Below are 19,976 nucleotides of genomic sequence, written 5' to 3'. Positions count from 1 at the left end.
TTCCCTTGTGGTCACGCAGCACGGACCTGCGTTGGTTGACTTCCATTCTCGAAAAAGTTCGACCAGCGACAGCGACAGAGCATCACCCTGTTCCAGCATCATGGCTTCCGCGGCGCAGTCGCTCGGGTCATTGGCCATCTGCTCGCGCTGTCTGAAGTCTCAAAGCAGCATCAAGCTGCCATTGCGGACGTTCTCGACAGCGTCACTAACCGCAGCGCCGGCAGCATCTGCTGCGACAACACCATCATCTCAGCCTGCCAACCCGCCGCCGCTCATCCCAACTGACAAGCTAGATCCCAACACCGTTGCTACCGTCTCTGAGGAGAACAGACTCATCAAGCACCGTGGCCAATATCCCATTGGTTCGCGCCGCCGACGTGCCGTACTCTCCTCCATCAAAAATGCGATCCCTTTTGAACAGCTTCCCTATCAATGCTTCCAGGAGGCACGGAAAGTGATTGCTGCCGACAGAGAAGAGAAATTACAGGCCATTGAGAAAATGCGGGCAAAGATTGCACACCTAGAAGCGCGAGATCCAGAACAGGCGGGCGGAGAGTCGCACAAAAATCACAGACTGAACAGCATGAGGAAGCATCTAGAGTATCTGAAGATTCAAGCAGATATCAATGATCCGCTTGTCAAGAAGCGCTTTGAGGATGGAATGGGTAAGTTGTGCTCTTTTGAACAGTAACGCTCAAATTACAGCCTGTCATTGTTTGTTTCATCTGCTAACCGTACAATGTGATCTTTGTGCAGGTGACATGAACAAGCCCATTTACCGCTACCTTGCCGATAAGAAATGGCGTTCCATGAAGCGCAAGGTCCTCATGCAACGTATCACACAGATGCACGTCGTTCCAGATGCCCTTCCGGGCATTGATCCCACCCTCGACGTGGATCTGTTATGGCGACGTCGTGGCTTCACACCGGGTGACTTCGTGCCCTGCTCCTTGAGCGCAAACCCACCTTCGCTACGCATCCAGAAGTTCGACAAGGGCGAGGCGATGCTAACCGTCGTGGCAGTCGACTCCGATGTGCCCGACGTGGAAAGTGACGGGTTTAGGGCTCGCTGTCATGGAGTGTGGACGGGCATTCGGATATCTCCTAACGAACCGAACGTGGGTAAGCTTGGCGGGACAAACGCGAAGTTTGAAACGGTCGTGCCATGGTCACCACCTTATGCGCAGAAGGGTAGTCCGTACCACAGAATCTCGCTGTTCGTGTTCGAGCACGCGGACAGGAAGCCTTTGTCGGAGGAGCAGATAGCTTCGGTGAAGAAAGCCGCTGCTTCTTCCGAGACTGCGTCTGCAGAAGACGCGACACAGATATGGCTGCGTGGATTCGTGGAGATGACGGGCCTCAAGGCGACGGGCGTGACCATGTTCAGGACGCAGTGGGACGAGACCACGCGTGAGGTTATGGAGAAACACGGCATCGAGGGAGCCGACATCGAATTCCGAAGAAAGAAGCCGGAGAAGCTGCCGGAGAAGTATCGCGTCAAGGACGGCTTGAGATACAGGGGTTGGAAGAAGTAGAAGAACACTCGCGCATGTTTATGTAACTTGTTAGAGCCAGTGGGGCTGCGGACATTTGTATCATCATCATCGTCATCATCCAGGTTTGGGTCTATTACTTCCTCGCCTCCTGCTTGTCAATTTCGTGGTCACGAAGCGCTTTCCACCGCTTTTCGATGCTCCATCGCTCCTCCCTTAACGCAGTTAACTCGCTCCTGCCTAACCGTACGTATGAAATGCTCCTTCCAGACTTCAGGATTGCGGCATCTGCATGCAGCTCGCGTCAAATTTTCATTTGAACTTTCTCTTCATCACACGTCTGTCCCTTTGCTACAGTTGAACATTGCAGCGATGGATACATCCAGGCCGCTGAATCGACCGTCCCAGTTTCAGCTGGCCCTAGCCTTGGCTGTTGTCAAGTCCAAGCCTCTTCGAATAACAGTGCGCGGTGAGGGAGCAGACGTGACAAGACACATCGACTCTGTTCTAATGTCTAGAAGACTACGTCACGAGAATCAGACGACACATTGTGTCTGGCAATACTCTTCAAGGATTCGAGTCCCGCGAAAAGTACCTCGACGCGGTGGGTCATTGGTACTCCATGTATCAAGACTCGCAGAGGGAGATTGATCACCTGCAGACGAATCTTGTGACGTTGGAACGAGAGAATAGATCTATGGAAGCTGAACTTGAGAGGCTGCGGGATGGTGTTGAGCATACAAGGTCATCAACTGAGCGATTAAGCACATCAGAGAAGAGGAGAAAGTCTCCTGTAAAGAATGATGACCACATACAACACAAGAAGCCCAAGACTGAAAGTAAGGACATCATTGTGTTGCCCAAGGAACAGGCAGCTGCCGGAGACAATCTCCGTGACCTCCTGGAGGCCACTGGAGAAGGTAAGAGCAAGAGCATCCAATCTGTGCAAGTGTATCTGATAGACGGTTTAGATCCGACGATCACTCGAGACCTGTACTGCATTTACAAACTGTACAAGAAAAAACATCATGACGCCGATGGTTTGACATATCACCTTGTACAGGTTACTCGGGAAGTCGCTTCTCGTATTGCTAGAGAGGCAACACAACTCCAGGAGGACTTTCATAATGCGTCGCAGGAGAAAAATAGCAGATTGCGCGTACAGCGTATGTCTGCCGCTACCTTAAAACTTAAAACAGAATTCAAAGTCAGCCAACAAGCAGCGTTACGCTTATTCACCTTTATGTTACAAGGTTTGAGCACTCTGTGGATGCAGGGAACAGAGGAAAGTAAACGAAATCACGGAGTAGCCACATACGAAGTGATCGGAGCTTTCGACACACTATTATCAACTATTGAGTTGATCTGTTATAAGCAGGCAAAAGCAGTACCCGGCGATGAACACGCCTCTATGAGGGATAGTGCGACACGGATGAGGCAAACGAAAGATTCTAAGACCAAGAGAGCCAACAAAGCACCAGTGCCATCTGAATTGACCTCACTCGCTCTTGCCTTATTGTCTAGTTTGTCAGCATCGTGTAATGGACCTCATACCGCCCTGTTCGAGGGACTTCTGTACCTATTGCTGAAAAGGACAGCAAAAAAGCTATTTCTGCTGACTTTTAAACATCCACAGAGGGAATCTGTCCTGGAAGACATTGCTGCGGCGGAAATTGCCAAGGAACGAAAATTTGAAGACGAAGCAGAAGCTGCCAATATCGAAGTGCTTTTCCTGGTGCAAATCGTCGAGCGAGCGATGGACCTGGCACCAGCATTTCTTGGTTCGTCAGCCGCTTTTACAACGAGTAATTCAGGAAAACCTTCTCGATCCGGCGCAACGACGAGAGGAAACGGAAAGATGAATCCCCCAAAGTCGGGTATTAGCATCGCAGCGAAAGAAAAGCTTCAACACACCCTTGTTCGGTGCATGTTTGGTGAATTCCCTCGGCCACTATCTCACGACTCAAACGACGGTGACGGCGAAGCGGGTGTCGACAACGACTTCGTGGATGTACTAAGAAAGCCGGTTCAACTTGGTCCGGTGCCACCCCCGCCCAGGGTTGAAGTCGTTGATACACCAGGGTGGTTCAGGGAAGAGATCTGGAGGTTGATCGGATGGGATATCCTAGGCCGCGAGGAGGGATGGTAAAGTCTCTCTCTTCCATACCAATGTCCTTCATCCCAACAGCAAGTAAAGTTTCATTTAATTCACTTCTTGTTCGCTGCGAGGTCTGATCTCCGCCCTGTGAGATCAAGTCAAGAATCGTTTACCGATGTGGTAGGTGGATGGAAAGTCTTGGCCCATCATTACCTCTCGAAATTACGTCCTTTCGAATCTGGACCTGGATCCACGCGCGCCTGACCCTCAGCCTAATCTAACGTAATTTCCCGTCTATCGCCTGCGCCTCTGATTGGTGCCCTCCTACCTCACGTCCAGCCAATTGGTTATCGCTAACCTCACTTCTCATTTCCTCGCTAATGGCGCCGATAATGAGTCTTGGAGAAATGAGATGAAACAAAGGGTTGCGTTCTCCCCAGGCCACGATCTTCATTGTTTTCTTTCATTTTTGTCTACCCTTTTGGGGAGGAGCACACCCGAGGCAATAAATCGTTCAAGTCGCACGCACGTACATACGTACATACACAAGACACTCACTTTGGCGACGCAACAATCACCTTTCTTCTCCCGCAAAGCATTCAAACGAGTCGCTCTCGGCGCATACTTTGCAGTCGCTCCTTTATCGCGCACGATAAGCATCCTTCCAAAGTCCAATCGATATCGAAACGCTTTGATCGCACAGCACAAAATATACCAAAGATGAAGTTCACAGCAGCTATCGCCCTCGTTGGCCTCGTTGCCGCAGCGCAAGCCGCGCCCATGCAGATGGATGCTGTGCTATCCAATGATGCTCCTGGTGCAAGCTACTTGTCCAGCCCACGCATGTTGACACTACCGAACAAGGTGAAGCGTTGGTTTCACATGGAGTGAACTATGTGCGATGAAACAACATGGAATAGGAGAGGCTTTTCCGTACATGCTGGTATATCTGGGGATGAGTTGAATATTCAAGGATTGGAGATGCAGGGGAACTGAGATACCCACCACACGACTTTTACGACCGTTGGCGCTTGACTTCACCAAGAACATTTACAATGCCTATTCCATTCGATCTTTTCACCGTCCTCGATACGCGATCTGCAAAAACCCATGCGCCTGGATGCGATTGAGCGAACAGACTCTCGCAAGTTTAGCGCGGCATCAGGTCAACAAGACACGAGCGATGGCTGGCTTTCTTGACACCTTTACATATATTTTCGTCTACATGCGACGCACGCAGAAGGCGTCAAACGTCGATGCCTAGTTCTTAAGCATCCCCCTTCTGATGCGACATATCCACAGTTGCAAAAATTTTTGCTTGTTAGCATAGTTAAAAATGATAATGTATATATGCAAGTTGTACAGATTTGAAACCCTTCATGATCTCACCCGCTTCTCTATAATGCCTTAGAATTTAGAACTGGATCGGGAGTAACGTGGACCTCCCAGTATTTTCTGTACTTGGCCGGAAATTCGTTCTTCCTCTCTTCGTTCACCCAATGCTCGTACGCATCGTGCGTGACAGCCTCGGCCAGAAGACCTTGTCTCTTCCCGTCTTTAAGCCAAGCGTATAGCTCGACGCTAGTCTTGACATATTCTTGCACACCCTGTCTAACATCAATCGTTGCGCCAGTCGTCCAACTCAGAAGCAGCGGCTCTATCAGTGGCGCGTCTGTAACGCTAGGATGGGTCGTGCCCAGACTCGTCAGGAACCAGGACGCACCGACTCGGTCTCGCACTTCGACCACTAAGTCCTTGACGTAGTCGAAGTGCGGGCGCCCCTCAAAGATGCTATGCTTCGACGACCACGAATTGGAGTGAATGACCAAGATAGGCACGTCGATGTCATGATTCATGGGCCCGGACGATTTTCCTGGATCGAGAATTATGCCGCCGACTGCTGGGTTTGAAGACGAATTTGCGTGCTTGAGCGCCTGTAGCGCACCCGTCGCACCGTACGAATGCCCCGCGATGACCAGATGGTTGAAGTCCAGCCTCCCCTCCCAGTCGGCGAGATGCGTGCCCTCCCCGCGCGTGTTCGCGTGTCTTGTCTGCTCGCCGCGGCCAGAGTTGATCCGTCGCAGCACCGAGATGGTCTCGGTGATTTCGGCCTGACGAAAGTTGAGCTGCTCACGCTTCATGCGCGGGGTGTCCATCTCCGTCTCCGGAGCGGGCAGTAGTTCGGATTCCTTGAAGTGCAGTATATGCTTTGTCGTGCCATCGGCGCGGACCAACACGCTGCCTGGACAGCTGCCGTCCCGATGCTCGATCATGGCGACGACGTGGCCGCGACTGGCGAGCTCGCCGGCATAGTGCGTGTAATCTGTGCGGGAACTCGCCATTCCGTGCGAGAAGACCATGATGGGAAACGCAACCTCGTCGACAGGCTCCGCGAGGGGAACATCGACCTTGGCTGGGATGGTGATGCCACCTGCGATGGCCCAGAGGGCGGCTGTCATGATGGGTCTCATGATGAAGTTGTCTATGGACGCAAACTTGGCATAACCTCGAGCCGTGAGGCTGACAGGCTTAGGAACCCAGTAGTGCGAAGGCTTGCTGGACCGCGAGCCCTTAGCGGCTGGATAAAAGAGCTTGAACAGCACCGTCTCGAGCTCGAAAGCGCGCTGCCCCGTCTCTTTGTATACTGTTTGTGATATCATGACCGGCTTCTCTAGGGGAACTTCCAGGTCCATGACCCCGACTTCGTGAGGGCCGGTATACTTGGGTAGGTTTGAAGCCAGCAGCGGGGACCCTCGGACCAGGCAATAGAGTACGTAAAGCAACAGTAAGATGAACAGGGCGTATCTCCATGTCAGCCTAGGTTGAATTAATCGTACAAAAGAATCAGGGATTCGCCAGTGCTTTGTTTGCTGTGTTAGCCATCGCGGCTGTTTCCACGGCGAGTCCATACCAGGTCGACGGGGAAGCGGTGAATCGTGCTCGGCAATAGGGTCGTCCTCATCGAAATCGGCTAACTCAACGTCATCTGAGTAGTGAGCGTCATTCGGAGCCATGGAGATGCCTTTTCTTTTAGCTGTAAGGAAACAAAAATCGCTAATGGTGACTGTGGAACAAGTGGAGTTGAGATTGAGTTATTGAACCTGAGGAAGCGGATTCATTGTTGGCAGCCTGCTGGACCCAATGGAAAGTAGTAGAGGCGTGATCAAGAGAGACTTGGTATAGTTTTCCCACTGGACTTCAAGTGCTGACGCCTCTGGAAGCCTACGGAGTTTGGCGGACTATCGCTTGCTACTTCAAAACTAGCGTACAATGATGGATGTGGCGGCGACCAAGACGCAGATGAAAGTTAGAGATTCATCAGCGATAAACAAGGGGAAGTGTTGAAGCAACAGGATGGAATTGCCAGATCAGAATCTACGTAGAGTTCAGACGAACAATGATGTGTCTTCGCGATGTTTGTGACATGTAAAGGCGCACGTGACATGTTGCGCCACTTTTGTCTTCAGCTCCATTGTGGCTGTTCGATGTTTGCCCCGCCACGTTCTGCCTTGCGCCGCCAGTACGGTGAGTACAAACGTCAAAAGCTTAGAATGCTTCCCAACGTGACGAGGTGCACGTAGTCAGATTCAACATGGACGCCTCGCTGAAGAGTTGGGGTATGCAAATGGAACCCTTGTGAAGAATTAAGGACCTGCTAATCACAACAACAGAGCTCGAGAACTCGATACAACTGCTCGATTCTACTCGCGATGCTCTTTATGATTTCGACGAGGCCGCCTACAAGGCCCTGCAAACCCAAAAGCCGTGGAATAAAGATCCAAACTACTTCAAACACGTGCGGATTTCTGCAGTCGCCTTGCTTAAGATGGTGATGCACGCCCGTAGCGGTGGCAGTATTGAAGTCATGGGCTTGATGCAAGGCACAGTACATGGAGACACCTTCATCGTTACCGATGCCTTCAGATTACCTGTTGAGGCGACCGAGACTCGAGTAAATGCACAAGAAGAGGCTTTTCAGTACATCGTTCAGTATTTGGAAATGTCAAAAGCAAATGGACAGTGCGAGAACATTGTGGGTTGGTATCACAGCCACCCTGGCTACGGGTGCTGGCTATCGGGCATAGACGTGAGCACCCAGAACCTCCAACAAGCGCACCAGGATCCCTTTTTGGCAGTTGTGATTGATCCCGATAGGACGGTGTCGGCGGGCAGGGTGGAGATCGGCGCCTTCAGAACATATCCTGACAATTATAAGCCCGCTTCCGCAACGGACAGCGACGGCTTCCAGACTATCCCTATGGAGAAGATTCAAGACTTCGGCGCTCATGCAGACCGCTACTACCAGCTCGAAGTTTCGCATTACAAATCCAGCCTCGACACCAAGCTCCTTGCCGCACTGTGGAACAAGTTCTGGATCAATACTCTGTCGTCCTCACCATTGTTAACGAACCGTGACTTTGGAACGAGGCGGATAAATGATCTGGCTTATAAGATTCAGGATATGAATCACCAACAGCAGATGAGGGGTGGTGGCGGCGCGGCATTACACACAATGTCTAGGCAGTTTGAAAAGGACGAGAGGCTAGAAAAGATTGTGAAGGCGAGCGACAAGATTGAGGCTGAAGAGAGGGCTGGCTTGATGGCTTTACAGGTCAAAAAAGAGATCTTTAAGCTCGAGAATAAGGTATGACGCTGAATATGACGGATAGGACGATCACCGGAAAGGACGTCCAAAGCGTGAGCTGCACGGGCGCAAGTTCTGCTGTATGCAACTGAAGTCTAGGGCTAGAATGACTACAGAGGGTATAGTCCGACAGCCGGAAAAGAAGAAGACGAAACCGGCGTCGATAATGGCCAGTTGGCGCTGTAGACGTTCAGGCCAGACTCACGTACCGAGGCGCAGTCACACAATGAAAGATAGAATATTAATGACACGGACGCGTCTGTGGACAGCGATCTTAAACAAGCGCACTCGGGCACTTCACTTGTCCTTTTCTATTCATGTGGTAGAGTTTCGATTGGAATCGATGAGTTGAAGCTCAGCGGTAGCCAGAATTGTGTACCCTCATATTACAGTGTGGTAAAAATGTCGTGGAAGAAGGAGTTTTTTTCGTTTTGATGCGGGCCTTTTGTTCTGAGATGCATTTCAAAGCAAACAAGCTCTGACTTGGTCTGTTGCACATTCGAATCCCCTTCGTTTCTGCAGATATTTCGGGGATCAGGCTAGATGACGCTGTCGATATCCATCTACTGCAAGCGGAAATCTACCCTTGCGATGTGTAGCGAGCTATCTGCGCTGGCGATGGCAAGATCCCATGCTAACTCTCCACCGTCATGATGCCGCAATTGACCTTCGGTGTTTGCCTCCGGTCGCCAGGACAGCTGCAATACCGCTTTCGACTGTTGGAGCACGCCAAATTGTGCATAGGGGCTGATAGCGTATTCGCCCTCGTTCAAACAAGCGAAGCAGATAGACAGCTGCCCACTCTCCAAGCCGTACGCAAGCACGATCTTGCCATCGACCGGTTCCGGCACGAACGCCAAGGCGGTCACGGGCACATCCGTACTTATACTCTGCACACATATCGCACCTTCGTCGCTTAGTCTCCATATCTTTACGGTCTTGTCCCTGCCGCCGGTAGCGAATATGCGACCCGCTGCAGCTGGAGCCCATGACGTCGCGAGAATCATTCGGCTGTGCGCTTTCGCATCGTTCTGCACAAGCTTGTACTCCGAAGGTGAGGTTTCACTCCGCTTCCATAAGCAGAACTGCCTGTCCCTTCCCACGGACAGCAAATATGCGTCGTCTGGTGAGAAACGTAGACCTGTGACCGTCAAAGTGTGGGCTTTCAGGACGGGCTTTACCTCCCTCCACTCCTTCGTGTCGTACAATCGTATTACTGCATGGTCCACAGAACTTGCACGGCATGCTGTTGCAACGAGTGTCGCATCATGACTTGCTGCCACAACGTTAATCTCATACCCGTGGCCATAGAGCTTCTCTCGTTCGGGCCAGAGCATGTGTCGGGATAAATGGTCCTCGAGCGGAGGCTCGTCCAGTTTGAGTGTGGACTTGTGCACAATTGACGCAGGGTCAACCGCATTTCTATCATCACCGATGGCTATTGAAGCTTCGTCGTCGGCGACGGCTTCGATGGCCTTGTTAGACAGTCCGAGGACCGGGATGTTTGCTGCATCGGGGAGGGAAATATTTTTCGGCTTGGAGATACCACAGAGGCTGCTCAGCAGGTCCGCTACGCCATCTGGTTCGTCAAACACGCGAAGAAGCTTCTCATCCGCGCCTGAGATGAATTGAGAGTTCGTGATTGTGTCAATGCAATTGATATCGTATCCATGAATCTGGGGCCGTGAGAATTCGTGCCATGATGAGCGGCCATCCACCCTCCACTGAGCGTGCAATCTTGTTGTCTGGTCATTTCCCGTACTCAGCAGGTACGCACCGTCTCTGGACCATGCTAAACCATTAACTTCTCTGGTATGTCCTGTAACGGCCGGCTTCTGGATCCAAAGATCAGACCCTTCAGAAATGTCTCTTTGCCAAAGGCGCCAGCCTCCCGTCCTACCTAAACTGACAACGGCACTGGCATTTGGTGACCAGAGACCAGCCCAAAAGCCACCTGTGCTTCCGGTTGCTGACGTTGAGCCTTTTTGAGCAGAAATCTCGCCGAGGCGCGCAACGCACATCCAGATGCCGGTTGACTCATCCGCCTCCCAGACGGCTAGTGAGTTATCTGCACTTGCTGAGAGAAGCTGCAGGCGATTTTTGTAGCAGTGCCACGATGCCGTGTAGATCCAATCTTCATGGCCCAACAGCAAGGCTTCGAACGTGACGGAAAATTGTTGTGTTGCCGTCGAGAAACGATGTGCTTTGTTAGACAACGAAGATTTTGCCAGAATGCCCAACGTGGGATCATTGAGGGCTCGACTTGAGGTGGGAAGGTCATGTCCACGATGGATCCGCCACAGTCGGATGTATTTATCTTGGCTCGCGGACGCCAGAATGAAGTCGCTTGACGCATCACCCGGTATCTCGTTTACGATTGCCAAAGATCGTATCCACGCTTCGTGACCCGTCAACGTCGCCACTAACGAGAAATGACTCGATGCAGGATCTTCGCCTTTTGCGACATAAATTTGTATCGAAGCTTTCGTTCCAGCAATTGCTAAAATCAGCTCACCCGTTTTAGCGTTTGAACGAGGGGCGAGGCTGGCGATGGCAATAGCCAAAGGAAAGAATCTTGGTGAAATCTGGATTTCCTGGAGGAGAGCGACCTCCACGTCCTCAGTTTTTGCGCTGTCAGACTGGATCTGCCACACCTTGACGGTGGCATCTGCCGCCCCCGTCACAAAAATGTTCTGTGACGAAAGCTCTGCGATGCAATTGATGGAAGCCGCGTGCGCATCCAGCTTCGCAACCTCGGCCCAGGACGTCGAATCCGAGTTCGATCTTCGCCATATCCGAACCGTCTTGTCTACAGATCCACTAATGAGAAGCGGATCTGGAAAGCCAGCGGCAGATATGAATTTGACGGCATTAACAGAGTCCGTATGGCCTTTCAACAGAGCATGGATGCCAGTGTGGTTCTTTTCCTGGGGTCATAGTCAGCAAAGGAAGAAGTATCTTTAAGTATTGAGCGCGTAATACAAGAGGATCCCATAGTGCGATGTTGTTGTCCGCACCGAAGGCAAGGATGCCTGAATGGCGGTCCCAATCTGCAGCGGCAGGATGCCGATTGCCACCCACGCTGATGTATTCAAGCTTCACATCAGTCATAATGCGCAGAGTTGACCATGTTTCGAGGGAGCTGGCGGGTTGAGAGATGTGCAAGTGATTGGTGATTGGCTGGTCAAGGATAAATTTTTGGTGCGATCCACATTTGCGTGCATAACATATCTTTGGCGGCCTCTTGTCAACACAACTTCAAGGCATAACGTAGGCACTTAGCTTCAAATGAAGATCCTGTAGGCATTCGTTCTGACACAAAAATCACATCGCGTTCTACAATGGCGGCGTCTGAGCAGACGAAGAGCGGAGCGCCTGCAGAGGTAGCCAGCTTGCCCATCACCGTAGAGTTTTCGTAAGTCCTGAGTTGTGTTTGAACGGCAAGAGCTCGGCACCTAACATAAGACAGCGGCGGTCTCGAAATGCTGTTCGCGAATGAGAGGGTGCATCGGATGGAAGTTCCCTTGAAGACAGCCGCAGGCGACAGACCGAACATCAATTGGCTCATCGACTACCTCTGCAAGAACAAAATGAAGGACCCGCGGAAAGATTTGTTCGTGCTTGACGACACCGTGTAAATCTTCCAGCCTGCATTCGGGTTTCCCATCAAAGCAAGCAGCTAACGTTAAGAGCAGCCGTCCGGGAATCCTCGTACTCATCAACGACAGCGACTGGTCGCTGGAGGGCGAAGGTGAATATGAGATCCAGGCGAAAGACCACATCATGTTCATCTCGACACTCCACGGCGGCTAAGGGCGCAGGAATGGAGCATGTATCATGGAAAGCCAATGAAAGAAAAAGTTTCTCAATGCAACTGCTTCAGGACGGGTGTTCAACAAATGCCATGACGATTATTACTATTTTTTTTTTCTTCACTGGCTTGTCCGACGTCCCCACCAACGTGCGCGCCTTCCAGTGCTGCCGACCACAGTTCGGTCGCTGGAAACGGCTCCTGGTCCTCGTGAAGAATCTGTTTTCACTTGGACATTACTATAACCAGTAATGGTCATCGTTCAGAAACATCACTCACGCACGCGTGCCATTGCTATTTACACCGTCCGGCTTTGCGACGAAGATGCGCAACATGAGCATTAACAAGGCTCATTCAAATACCGCTTCGACATAGTTAGATCAAGCAGTAGAACCATTCACGTCAGATTGGACGGAGCCATGGCTTTACATAGTTCGGTCTTGCCGCATGAAAAGAGCACGAATGCGCCGGAACTACAGGCTACCAAGCGAGCAGTAGAAAGGACACGACGGGACAGCACCACCTCCAGGGACGACATGGCTTCCTCCGCGAAAGCACGCACTCGCAGCTCCACGCCCCGCACGGACGAGATCATGGCGACACTGTCCCAAAAGCCCGCCCAGACAAAAGACCGCATACGCTCAGAGCTTCAGCGTCTCGAGCGCGCCATCTGGCACTTCGAAGAGTTCATTCCGCCTTCGTTTCGCCAGCCGTGCTCCTCCTCAAAGCGTGTCCAGTACAGACATCCGATCGAGAGGGCGTGGATGCGGCACATCGCCGTGGAGGGACACGGGTACTGCGAGACGGCGGTCGACCTCCAGGAGGACTGGGGCAGGACCTTGATTCGCGACGTCCTGACTGAGACGCTGGGCGCTACAGAGGCCGTCTACATGGCTGCCAAGAAAGCTGATTGCACGCGAATGCTGATGTACCTCTACTACATGACGGACGTGCTGAACCTGGGCTGGGATCCGCACGAGGAGACGGAGGTCAGGTGCGGAAGGAGCAAGCTTGAGATGTACATCGGGTCAGCGGCCCTGAGAGGCGCAGTGGCACGTCGCACGATTGCCGAGTGCACGCGGGCTTTGAACAGTGAGCTGGTTAAGAATTGGGGCGGTTCTTAGAAATGTAGACTAGTGTCTTCATTACGTATTCGCTATCCTCTCGGCGGAAATGACGCATGAGGTGTTTTTCGCCAGATCGGTGGCGAGTAGACCATATTCAGCTCTCTCGCTTCCTTCACTCCTACCGCAAAGTGCGCCACAACATCCGACTAGTACGTCGCCACGTCTCGCCCATTCAGGGCTCAAGCATGACTGCTTCGATGCCCGGTATCGTATTCTGCCACGTAGTCGCTCATTGAGACCATTAAGAGATGAGCCATGCGTACTCAGTCTGGCCGTTCAGGTGGAGTTGACAACGTGTGGGCATGTGGTGAGAATGCCACCTGCACATCCCCGCTGGCGTGGGCACATGGGCAAGTCACGAAAGATCTCTCCCAGAGTCTCTCGGGTTTAGGCACCTTGTTTGCCCACTTCAAAGATAGTCCTTCTTCCTGGCGGTTCTCGTGTATTGGTTGAGATGCCATTCGACATCTCCGTCCTTGTTCTCCAGTGTTCCGTTCCTGATCTCGAACAATCTCATCGTCATCCGCGGTCCGACCTCGGCCAATTCCACACTCTGGTACCCGGTCTGGACGAAAACATGGTGTCTGACCTCGATGCTGTCCTCGATGTTCTTGAAGGTGACGACGCGGCTGCCGAGCTGCCTCGATGGCTCGCGTGGCGGGAACAAGTGCTTAAGAATCTGCACGACCCTCTTGCCCAGTTTGGTGCTGAAGCCTTCAAAGATCAGGTGTGGGTACGACTCCGAGACGGTGCCGCGGGCGGCGTTGGGAATGTCGGCGCGCAGGACGACGTTGTGCAGACTGAAAGACGCCGTGGGACCGTGGGGCATGTGCGATACGGTCAGCGCGGTCGGCGTGCCTCGGTGCTCGTGCAGCAGCACCACGTCGCTCATGTCATTGGCCTTGACGCTCTGCACGAGGTTTGGCAGGATCTGGTTGCCGCGGTTGAGACGGATGGCGGTCGGGAGGAGGAGACGGATCTCCTTCGCGAAGGTTGACAGGCGCGAGGACGGGTCGCGCGACGTCGTCACGACGATGCGCGGGTCACGGATGCCTGAGAGGGCGGCATACTCGTCGTCGAGGCCCAGCTCTTCCTCGGTCGTGCGGTCTGTTGCGATTGAAACCGTGAGCGGGACATCCTTGGCTCTCTTCTTCCGTGCGCAGAGGATCGCAGTCGAGCGGCGTACTTACCGGCGCGAGACTCGTCGAACTTGTAATCCTCTCGAAGGCTCTTGTCCTTGGCTATCTCTGGGTCCAGAGGCTTCCCTCGCGCGAGAGCATCCTTCAATTTGGCTCTCTTTGCCGCGATCTCGGCTTGTTGCAGCGTAAGTGCCTTGCCAGTGATTCGTTAGTCTTGGGTCTTGCACAGGACGTGTTCAAACTCGCGCTACATACCCGACGGTACAAATAGTCCCGCCTCTCGCGCGCCTGTCTTCGAATCATTGTAGCGATGAGTGTCTGGGGCAGAAGACTCGCATCAAGCGGGGACCGTCGGGTAGGACGTGATTTTTTGATGCAACAATTTTTTTATGGGCCAATCAGCATGCGACATGGCCGCAAATAGGGTGCACGTTTAATTCTCCACTAATAATACACCTACTCTGTACGTCTGCCTCTGTTACTCTACGTTATCGATGCAGAGCGGTACAATGCCACGCAACGCGAATTGGATGAACGCAGGCACGGATCGAAGCTTCTGAGCACCTGCTTGTCTCGCCAACGGCGATTCTGGACAAAGGCACGAAGTGTCCGACCCTCGTCGGAACAAGAACCAGGCCGGATCAACGGGCACGAGCGCACAGTGGGCATCTCTTGGGAAGCGGGCGGACAGGCGTGCATGACGTCCACCGCGATCACGAACTTGGTCGGCGTCAGGGCATCTCGTTCACGGTGCTACCACGATATCAAGTTCGTTTCCCGCCATCTTGCCTGGTCGGATCCAGACGGCGGAAGCAGAAATTTGCCACCGAGCTCGGAGGGGCCGGGGCCAATGGCAGGGTGAGAGGGCGGGACTGCTTATACGTGCCCATGCTCAGAACTGCTGACTGCGGGCCCTGCATGCGAACGTGGCCGTGGCGGCTGCAGGCCGTTGGGCGCAGGTGAGCCGTGAGCGAAGTGCGTGCGGGCGTGCGGGCGTGCGAGTCTGTGTGTGTGTGTGTGTGGATCTCACAAAAGTACCAAACCTTGCCCAAACTCGGCCGCAAATATCCAACCTCATACAGTCTGTCCCTCACTGAGGCGGCCTCCACCTCCTTCACTGCCCCCTCCGCTGCAGCTGAGCGCTCTGTCACTTTCGTCATAAGTCCGCTTGTCTGTTTGTGCTGGGCAAACCACGGAGCCGTTTCCATATGAACCAATCTGTGGTCCCTCTACGCCACGCATCGTCCGCTCCTCCTCCCATACTGATATCCGAACCCACACCCGTGTCCAGTTTTTCGGCGACGACCTTCTCTCTGTCTGTACGGCCGTACAGAGCACGAGATCCGAGCCTCCGCTACTAGGGAACGCCTCCGCCGTAGGTTGCGATGGAAGGCGCCTTCGCACACTTGGGCAACCACCTGGTCTCCGATTCGACAGCCAACATCAAATTCGGCGACGATGAGAGTATCCTCGACGGGTTGGGCGGCCCGCGCAGACGCCGCAACAACGACGACGACGACCAGAGCGACGTGTATGATGACGACACGGAGAGCCTGGCTAGCATGGCTATTGGCGGCGTGAATGGGAAGGGGCCAAAGAGAGAGGAAGAGGAGCAGGTTGAACTGCCGCCTCACGCTTGCTCGTACGTCTGCATCGCGAGTCCGTTTCACCGTGAAAAATTTTTTGGGACATGTTTGTTCCGCATCCATACACCTATGCGTTGATATGCTTCTGTACCACTTGCATAGCATCCGAGTATGCCGTGGGCCGGGATGGACGCAGACTAATGTTGTGTGCTACGTACAGGTACTGCGGGATTCACAACCCTTCAAGCGTTGTCAAGTGCCTTGTGTGCCAGAAATGGTTCTGCAGCGCTCGCGGCAATACGTCGTCGTCACATATCATCAATCACCTCGTGCGTGCTCGCCACAAGGAGGTCCAGCTGCACCCTTCGTCCGCGCTTGGCGACACCGTGCTCGAATGCTACAACTGCGGTACCAAGAACGTCTTCCTGCTCGGCTTCATTCCCGCAAAGTCAGACACCGTCGTCGTCCTCCTTTGTCGCCAGCCCTGCGCCGCGATGCCCTCCTCCAAGGACATGACCTGGGACACCTCGCGTTGGCAGCCGCTGATCGAGGATCGCTCTTTTCTGTCCTGGCTCGTCGCGCAGCCGAGTGACCAGGAGCAGTTACGCGCACGACATTTGAGCCCGCAGCTCATCGTCAAGTTGGAAGAACTATGGAAAGAGAATGCAGCGGCAACAATTCAGGATCTGGAAAAGGGAGCAGGCGCGGACGACGAGCCCGCGCCGGTCCTGCTACGCTATGACGACGCCTATCAGTACCAGAACGTGTTTGGGCCGCTGGTCAAGATTGAGGCCGACTACGATCGCAAGTTGAAGGAGTCGCAGTCTCAAGACAGTTTGACCGTGCGTTGGGATTTCGCGCTGAACAACAAGCACCTGGCCAGTTTCGTGCTGCCCAAGCTCGAGCTTGGGGACGTAAAACTTGCAGTCGGAGACGAAATGCGCTTGAAGTACACCGGTGAACTCCGGCCTCATTGGGAAGGAGTGGGCTATGTTATCAAAGTCCCCAACAATCAGTCCGACGAGGTCACACTTGAGTTACGCACAAAGGGCGACCACAAATCTGTGCCCACCGAATGTACCCATAACTTCACCGCTGAGTACGTGTGGAAAGCCACCTCGTTCGACCGCATGCAGCACGCCATGAAAACCTTTGCCATCGATGAGATGAGCGTTTCGGGCTACATCTTCCACCGGCTGCTTGGCCATGACGTTGCTGCCGCTCCCATGAAAACGCAGCTCCCGCGCAAGTTTAGCGTGCCGGGACTTCCCGAGCTTAACAGCAGTCAGATCAACGCCGTCAAGACCGTACTTCAGAAGCCCCTCAGTTTGATTCAGGGCCCGCCGGGCACGGGCAAGACAGTCACATCCGCAACGATCATTTACCACCTGTCCAAAATCAACGGCGGCCAGGTTCTTGTCTGCGCACCGTCCAACGTCGCTGTTGACCAGCTTTGTGAACGCGTCCACCGCACTGGCCTCAAAGTCGTCCGCGTCACAGCCAAGTCTCGCGAAGACGTCGAATCTCCTGTCGGCTTCTTGTCTCTGCACGAGCAGGTCCGCATGAACGACACAAACGTCGAACTTCGCAAGCTGAACCAGCTCAAAGACGAACTCGGCGAGCTCTCCTCCCAGGACGAAAAGAAGTTCAAGCAGCTCACCCGCGCTGCAGAGCGCGAGATTCTGTCTAATGCCGACGTCATCTGCTGCACTTGCGTCGGTGCGGGAGATCCGCGACTCGCCAAGTTCAAGTTCCGCACCGTGCTCATCGATGAGAGCACACAGTCCGCTGAGCCGGAGTGCATGATCCCGCTTGTGCTTGGCTGCAAACAGGTTGTCCTCGTCGGTGACCACCAGCAGCTTGGGCCCGTCATCATGAACAAGAAGGCCGCCAAAGCCGGTCTTAACCAGTCCCTCTTCGAGCGTCTCGTCATCCTAGGCTGTTCTCCCATTCGTCTGCAGGTCCAGTACCGCATGCACCCGTGCCTCTCCGAGTTTCCTTCCAACATGTTCTACGACGGCTCCCTCCAAAATGGCGTCACTGTACAGCAGCGCCTGAAGCGCGAGATCGATTTCCCATGGCCTGTCGTTGACAACCCCATGATGTTCTGGTCGAATCTGGGCAATGAGGAGATATCCGCCTCGGGAACTTCGTACCTCAACCGCACCGAGGCATCCAACGTCGAGAAGATTGTCACACGCTTCTTCAAGGCTGGCGTGCGTCCGGACTCTATTGGCGTAATCACCCCGTATGAGGGTCAACGCAGCTACATAGTCAGCACCATGCAAACGCAAGGCACTTTCAAGAAGGACAACTACAAGGAGATTGAAGTGGCGTCCGTAGATGCGTTCCAGGGCAGAGAGAAGGATTTCATCGTGCTCTCTTGCGTTCGTTCAAATGACCACCAGGGCATTGGCTTCTTGTCCGACCCGAGGCGTCTCAACGTCGCACTCACTCGTGCCAAGTATGGTCTTGTCATCCTGGGCAACCCGAAAGTCCTTTCTAAGCATCCGCTATGGCATTGGTTGCTCTTGCACTTCAAAGAACGTAACTGTCTCGTCGAAGGGCCCTTGTCCAATTTGCAGGTCTCCCTCTTGCAGTTCTCCCGTCCAAAGACTACCTACCGGGGACCACAGCGCTACCAGATGGCGTACCAGCAGTCGAACAGTGCCCTTTCTGGTGCACGGGGAGGTCCAGGTAGTTCCATGCCCGTACGCGGTCCACGATCGGAGTACACGGATACCGGATCCATCGTGGGATACATTCCCGACGACGTTTCCTCCGTCCACTCGTCTGCCATTGGCGGCGTAGGCCTTCCACTTGGCGGAGCTAGCAACCCGAATTACCCTCCCATGTTCCAAAATTTCGATCAAGCATGGCCTTCGCTTCCCCGGCACCCGGGCGGTAAAGGCAAAAGCGGAGGCGCAGCACCCAGCGTCGCAGGCGAGAGCGAAGCAGCAAGCGAGTTTACCGACATGAATGGAGGCAGCGTTGCGGGTGGCAAGGAGGGTGGCGTTTCTCTTGCCGGCTTGACTATCAACGATGCGAAGCCAACGAGTTTGAGCCAGTCTGATCGCCTGAAACGCTACGTCGAGAGCAATGGGCAGGGCGTCGAACGCACAAGCGGCTTCGCAAGGGGCCTAGGCAGACCTACGGTTGGCCTTGACGACGATGATGCGCGCTCCATCTCGACGGCGTTCGCAAGTCAGATCGGAGGTACTGGCGCCTATGATTGATTGAGTCATACAACGGGACGGGATGCAAAAGAAAGAAACCGATAAAAAAACAACTATTTCTGACAAGCGATGCGTTGAATTGCCCGACTTTCTTGGGGTTCCATGACACGCGCCTCTCGGCGGACATATCTCGTTGAGAAAGATCGCCGTAGCTCGCCCGTGTGGAGCCTGAGATGGACGGCCCCGCCAGCAAGTATGGGAATATGTTAGCTCGGACATGCCGACCCAACAGCGACTACGACTGGGCAACGTCGCTCGCCTCGTTCTGCACCGTGTTGCCTCGGCGACGAATGAGTGAGAATGGCGTCTCATCAAAGCGTTTTCCGAAGAGCTTATGCTACACTGGAAAGGAAGAGCAGTGAGCGACCTGCAGTATATCTGTTTGTGCGCCATGGCAAGGATGAGTTTTCAGAGAGGGGTTGTGTGGGAATTTTGCGTGTGTGCGTGGGTGTGTATGTGTGCGCGCGCGTGTGTGCGTATATGTGTGTGATCCGCTGCACGCACGTTGCGATCGTGGTGGCAAGACAGCGTTGCAGCAGCTTAAGTAGTGGTTTTGATATTTGCGCGGGATCAATGTCTTGATTGATTAAAGTACTATAAGAAATCCAACTGTATACATTCCTTCACTCCCCCCCTTTCCCCGTTTCCGCTCTTGACATTTTGAACTTTTTTTTTCCCATCAATCTTGCAGCCTGTTCAGGGGACGTAGACAACTATGCGTCAGGCTATACTCTCTCTCCTCCGCCCTCTCTCAACAACTTCAAACGCGGAAGCTCGTCCTGCCAACCAGCTTCTTGAAATGCCACGCCGCCGTATCTTTTTTTGTCTTCCCCCCCCCCCC

General features: G+C 53.5%; 8 protein-coding genes across 8 annotated transcripts; 5 read left to right on the top strand and 3 right to left on the bottom strand.

Annotated features, from left to right (window-relative positions):
* The first annotated feature begins 3 nt into the window (after positions 1 to 3).
* PV09_08166 (uncharacterized protein) lies at positions 4 to 1,716 on the top strand. Its single transcript, XM_016362025.1, has 2 exons — positions 4 to 665; positions 757 to 1,716. Exons 1-2 carry the CDS (start codon positions 101 to 103, stop codon positions 1,533 to 1,535), a joined length of 1,344 nt encoding a protein of 447 aa, XP_016210145.1. The 5' UTR covers positions 4 to 100; the 3' UTR covers positions 1,536 to 1,716.
* Positions 1,717 to 4,730: 3,014 nt separating this feature from the next.
* Positions 4,731 to 6,998, bottom strand: PV09_08165 (uncharacterized protein). The gene has a single exon (XM_016362024.1). It carries the CDS (start codon positions 6,603 to 6,605, stop codon positions 4,989 to 4,991), a length of 1,617 nt encoding a protein of 538 aa, XP_016210144.1. The 5' UTR covers positions 6,606 to 6,998; the 3' UTR covers positions 4,731 to 4,988.
* A 99-nt stretch (positions 6,999 to 7,097) lies between these two features.
* Positions 7,098 to 8,516, top strand: PV09_08164 (uncharacterized protein). Its single transcript, XM_016362023.1, has 2 exons — positions 7,098 to 7,208; positions 7,263 to 8,516. The coding sequence occupies exons 1-2, from the start codon at positions 7,184 to 7,186 to the stop codon at positions 8,240 to 8,242; spliced, it is 1,005 nt and encodes a 334-aa protein (XP_016210143.1). The 5' UTR covers positions 7,098 to 7,183; the 3' UTR covers positions 8,243 to 8,516.
* Positions 8,436 to 11,393, bottom strand: PV09_08163 (uncharacterized protein). Its single transcript, XM_016362022.1, has 2 exons — positions 11,219 to 11,393; positions 8,436 to 11,163 (listed from the first exon to the last, which is right to left on the bottom strand). The coding sequence occupies exons 1-2, from the start codon at positions 11,345 to 11,347 to the stop codon at positions 8,800 to 8,802; spliced, it is 2,493 nt and encodes an 830-aa protein (XP_016210142.1). The 5' UTR covers positions 11,348 to 11,393; the 3' UTR covers positions 8,436 to 8,799.
* A 184-nt stretch (positions 11,394 to 11,577) lies between these two features.
* On the top strand, positions 11,578 to 12,049 carry PV09_08162 (uncharacterized protein; the record flags this gene model as incomplete). The annotated part of the gene is made up of 3 exons (XM_016362021.1): positions 11,578 to 11,651; positions 11,706 to 11,870; positions 11,932 to 12,049. 3 exons carry the CDS (start codon positions 11,578 to 11,580, stop codon positions 12,047 to 12,049), a joined length of 357 nt encoding a protein of 118 aa, XP_016210141.1.
* Positions 12,050 to 12,466: 417 nt separating this feature from the next.
* On the top strand, positions 12,467 to 13,171 carry PV09_08161 (uncharacterized protein; the record flags this gene model as incomplete). The annotated part of the gene is made up of 1 exon (XM_016362020.1): positions 12,467 to 13,171. The coding sequence occupies one exon, from the start codon at positions 12,467 to 12,469 to the stop codon at positions 13,169 to 13,171; it is 705 nt and encodes a 234-aa protein (XP_016210140.1).
* Positions 13,105 to 14,662, bottom strand: PV09_08160 (uncharacterized protein). The gene is made up of 3 exons (XM_016362019.1): positions 14,569 to 14,662; positions 14,365 to 14,506; positions 13,105 to 14,281 (listed from the first exon to the last, which is right to left on the bottom strand). The coding sequence occupies exons 1-3, from the start codon at positions 14,614 to 14,616 to the stop codon at positions 13,584 to 13,586; spliced, it is 888 nt and encodes a 295-aa protein (XP_016210139.1). The 5' UTR covers positions 14,617 to 14,662; the 3' UTR covers positions 13,105 to 13,583.
* Positions 14,663 to 15,362: 700 nt separating this feature from the next.
* Positions 15,363 to 19,761, top strand: PV09_08159 (uncharacterized protein). Its single transcript, XM_016362018.1, has 2 exons — positions 15,363 to 15,955; positions 16,120 to 19,761. The coding sequence occupies exons 1-2, from the start codon at positions 15,699 to 15,701 to the stop codon at positions 19,133 to 19,135; spliced, it is 3,273 nt and encodes a 1,090-aa protein (XP_016210138.1). The 5' UTR covers positions 15,363 to 15,698; the 3' UTR covers positions 19,136 to 19,761.
* Positions 19,762 to 19,976: the final 215 nt, after the last annotated feature.

The sequence above is a fragment of the Verruconis gallopava genome, assembly GCF_000836295.1.
Source record: "Verruconis gallopava strain CBS 43764 unplaced genomic scaffold supercont1.37, whole genome shotgun sequence".
NCBI lineage: Eukaryota > Fungi > Ascomycota > Dothideomycetes > Venturiales > Sympoventuriaceae > Verruconis > Verruconis gallopava.
The sequence above is the reverse complement of the archived record's forward strand: the minus strand, read 5'-3'. Positions and strand labels throughout refer to the sequence as shown.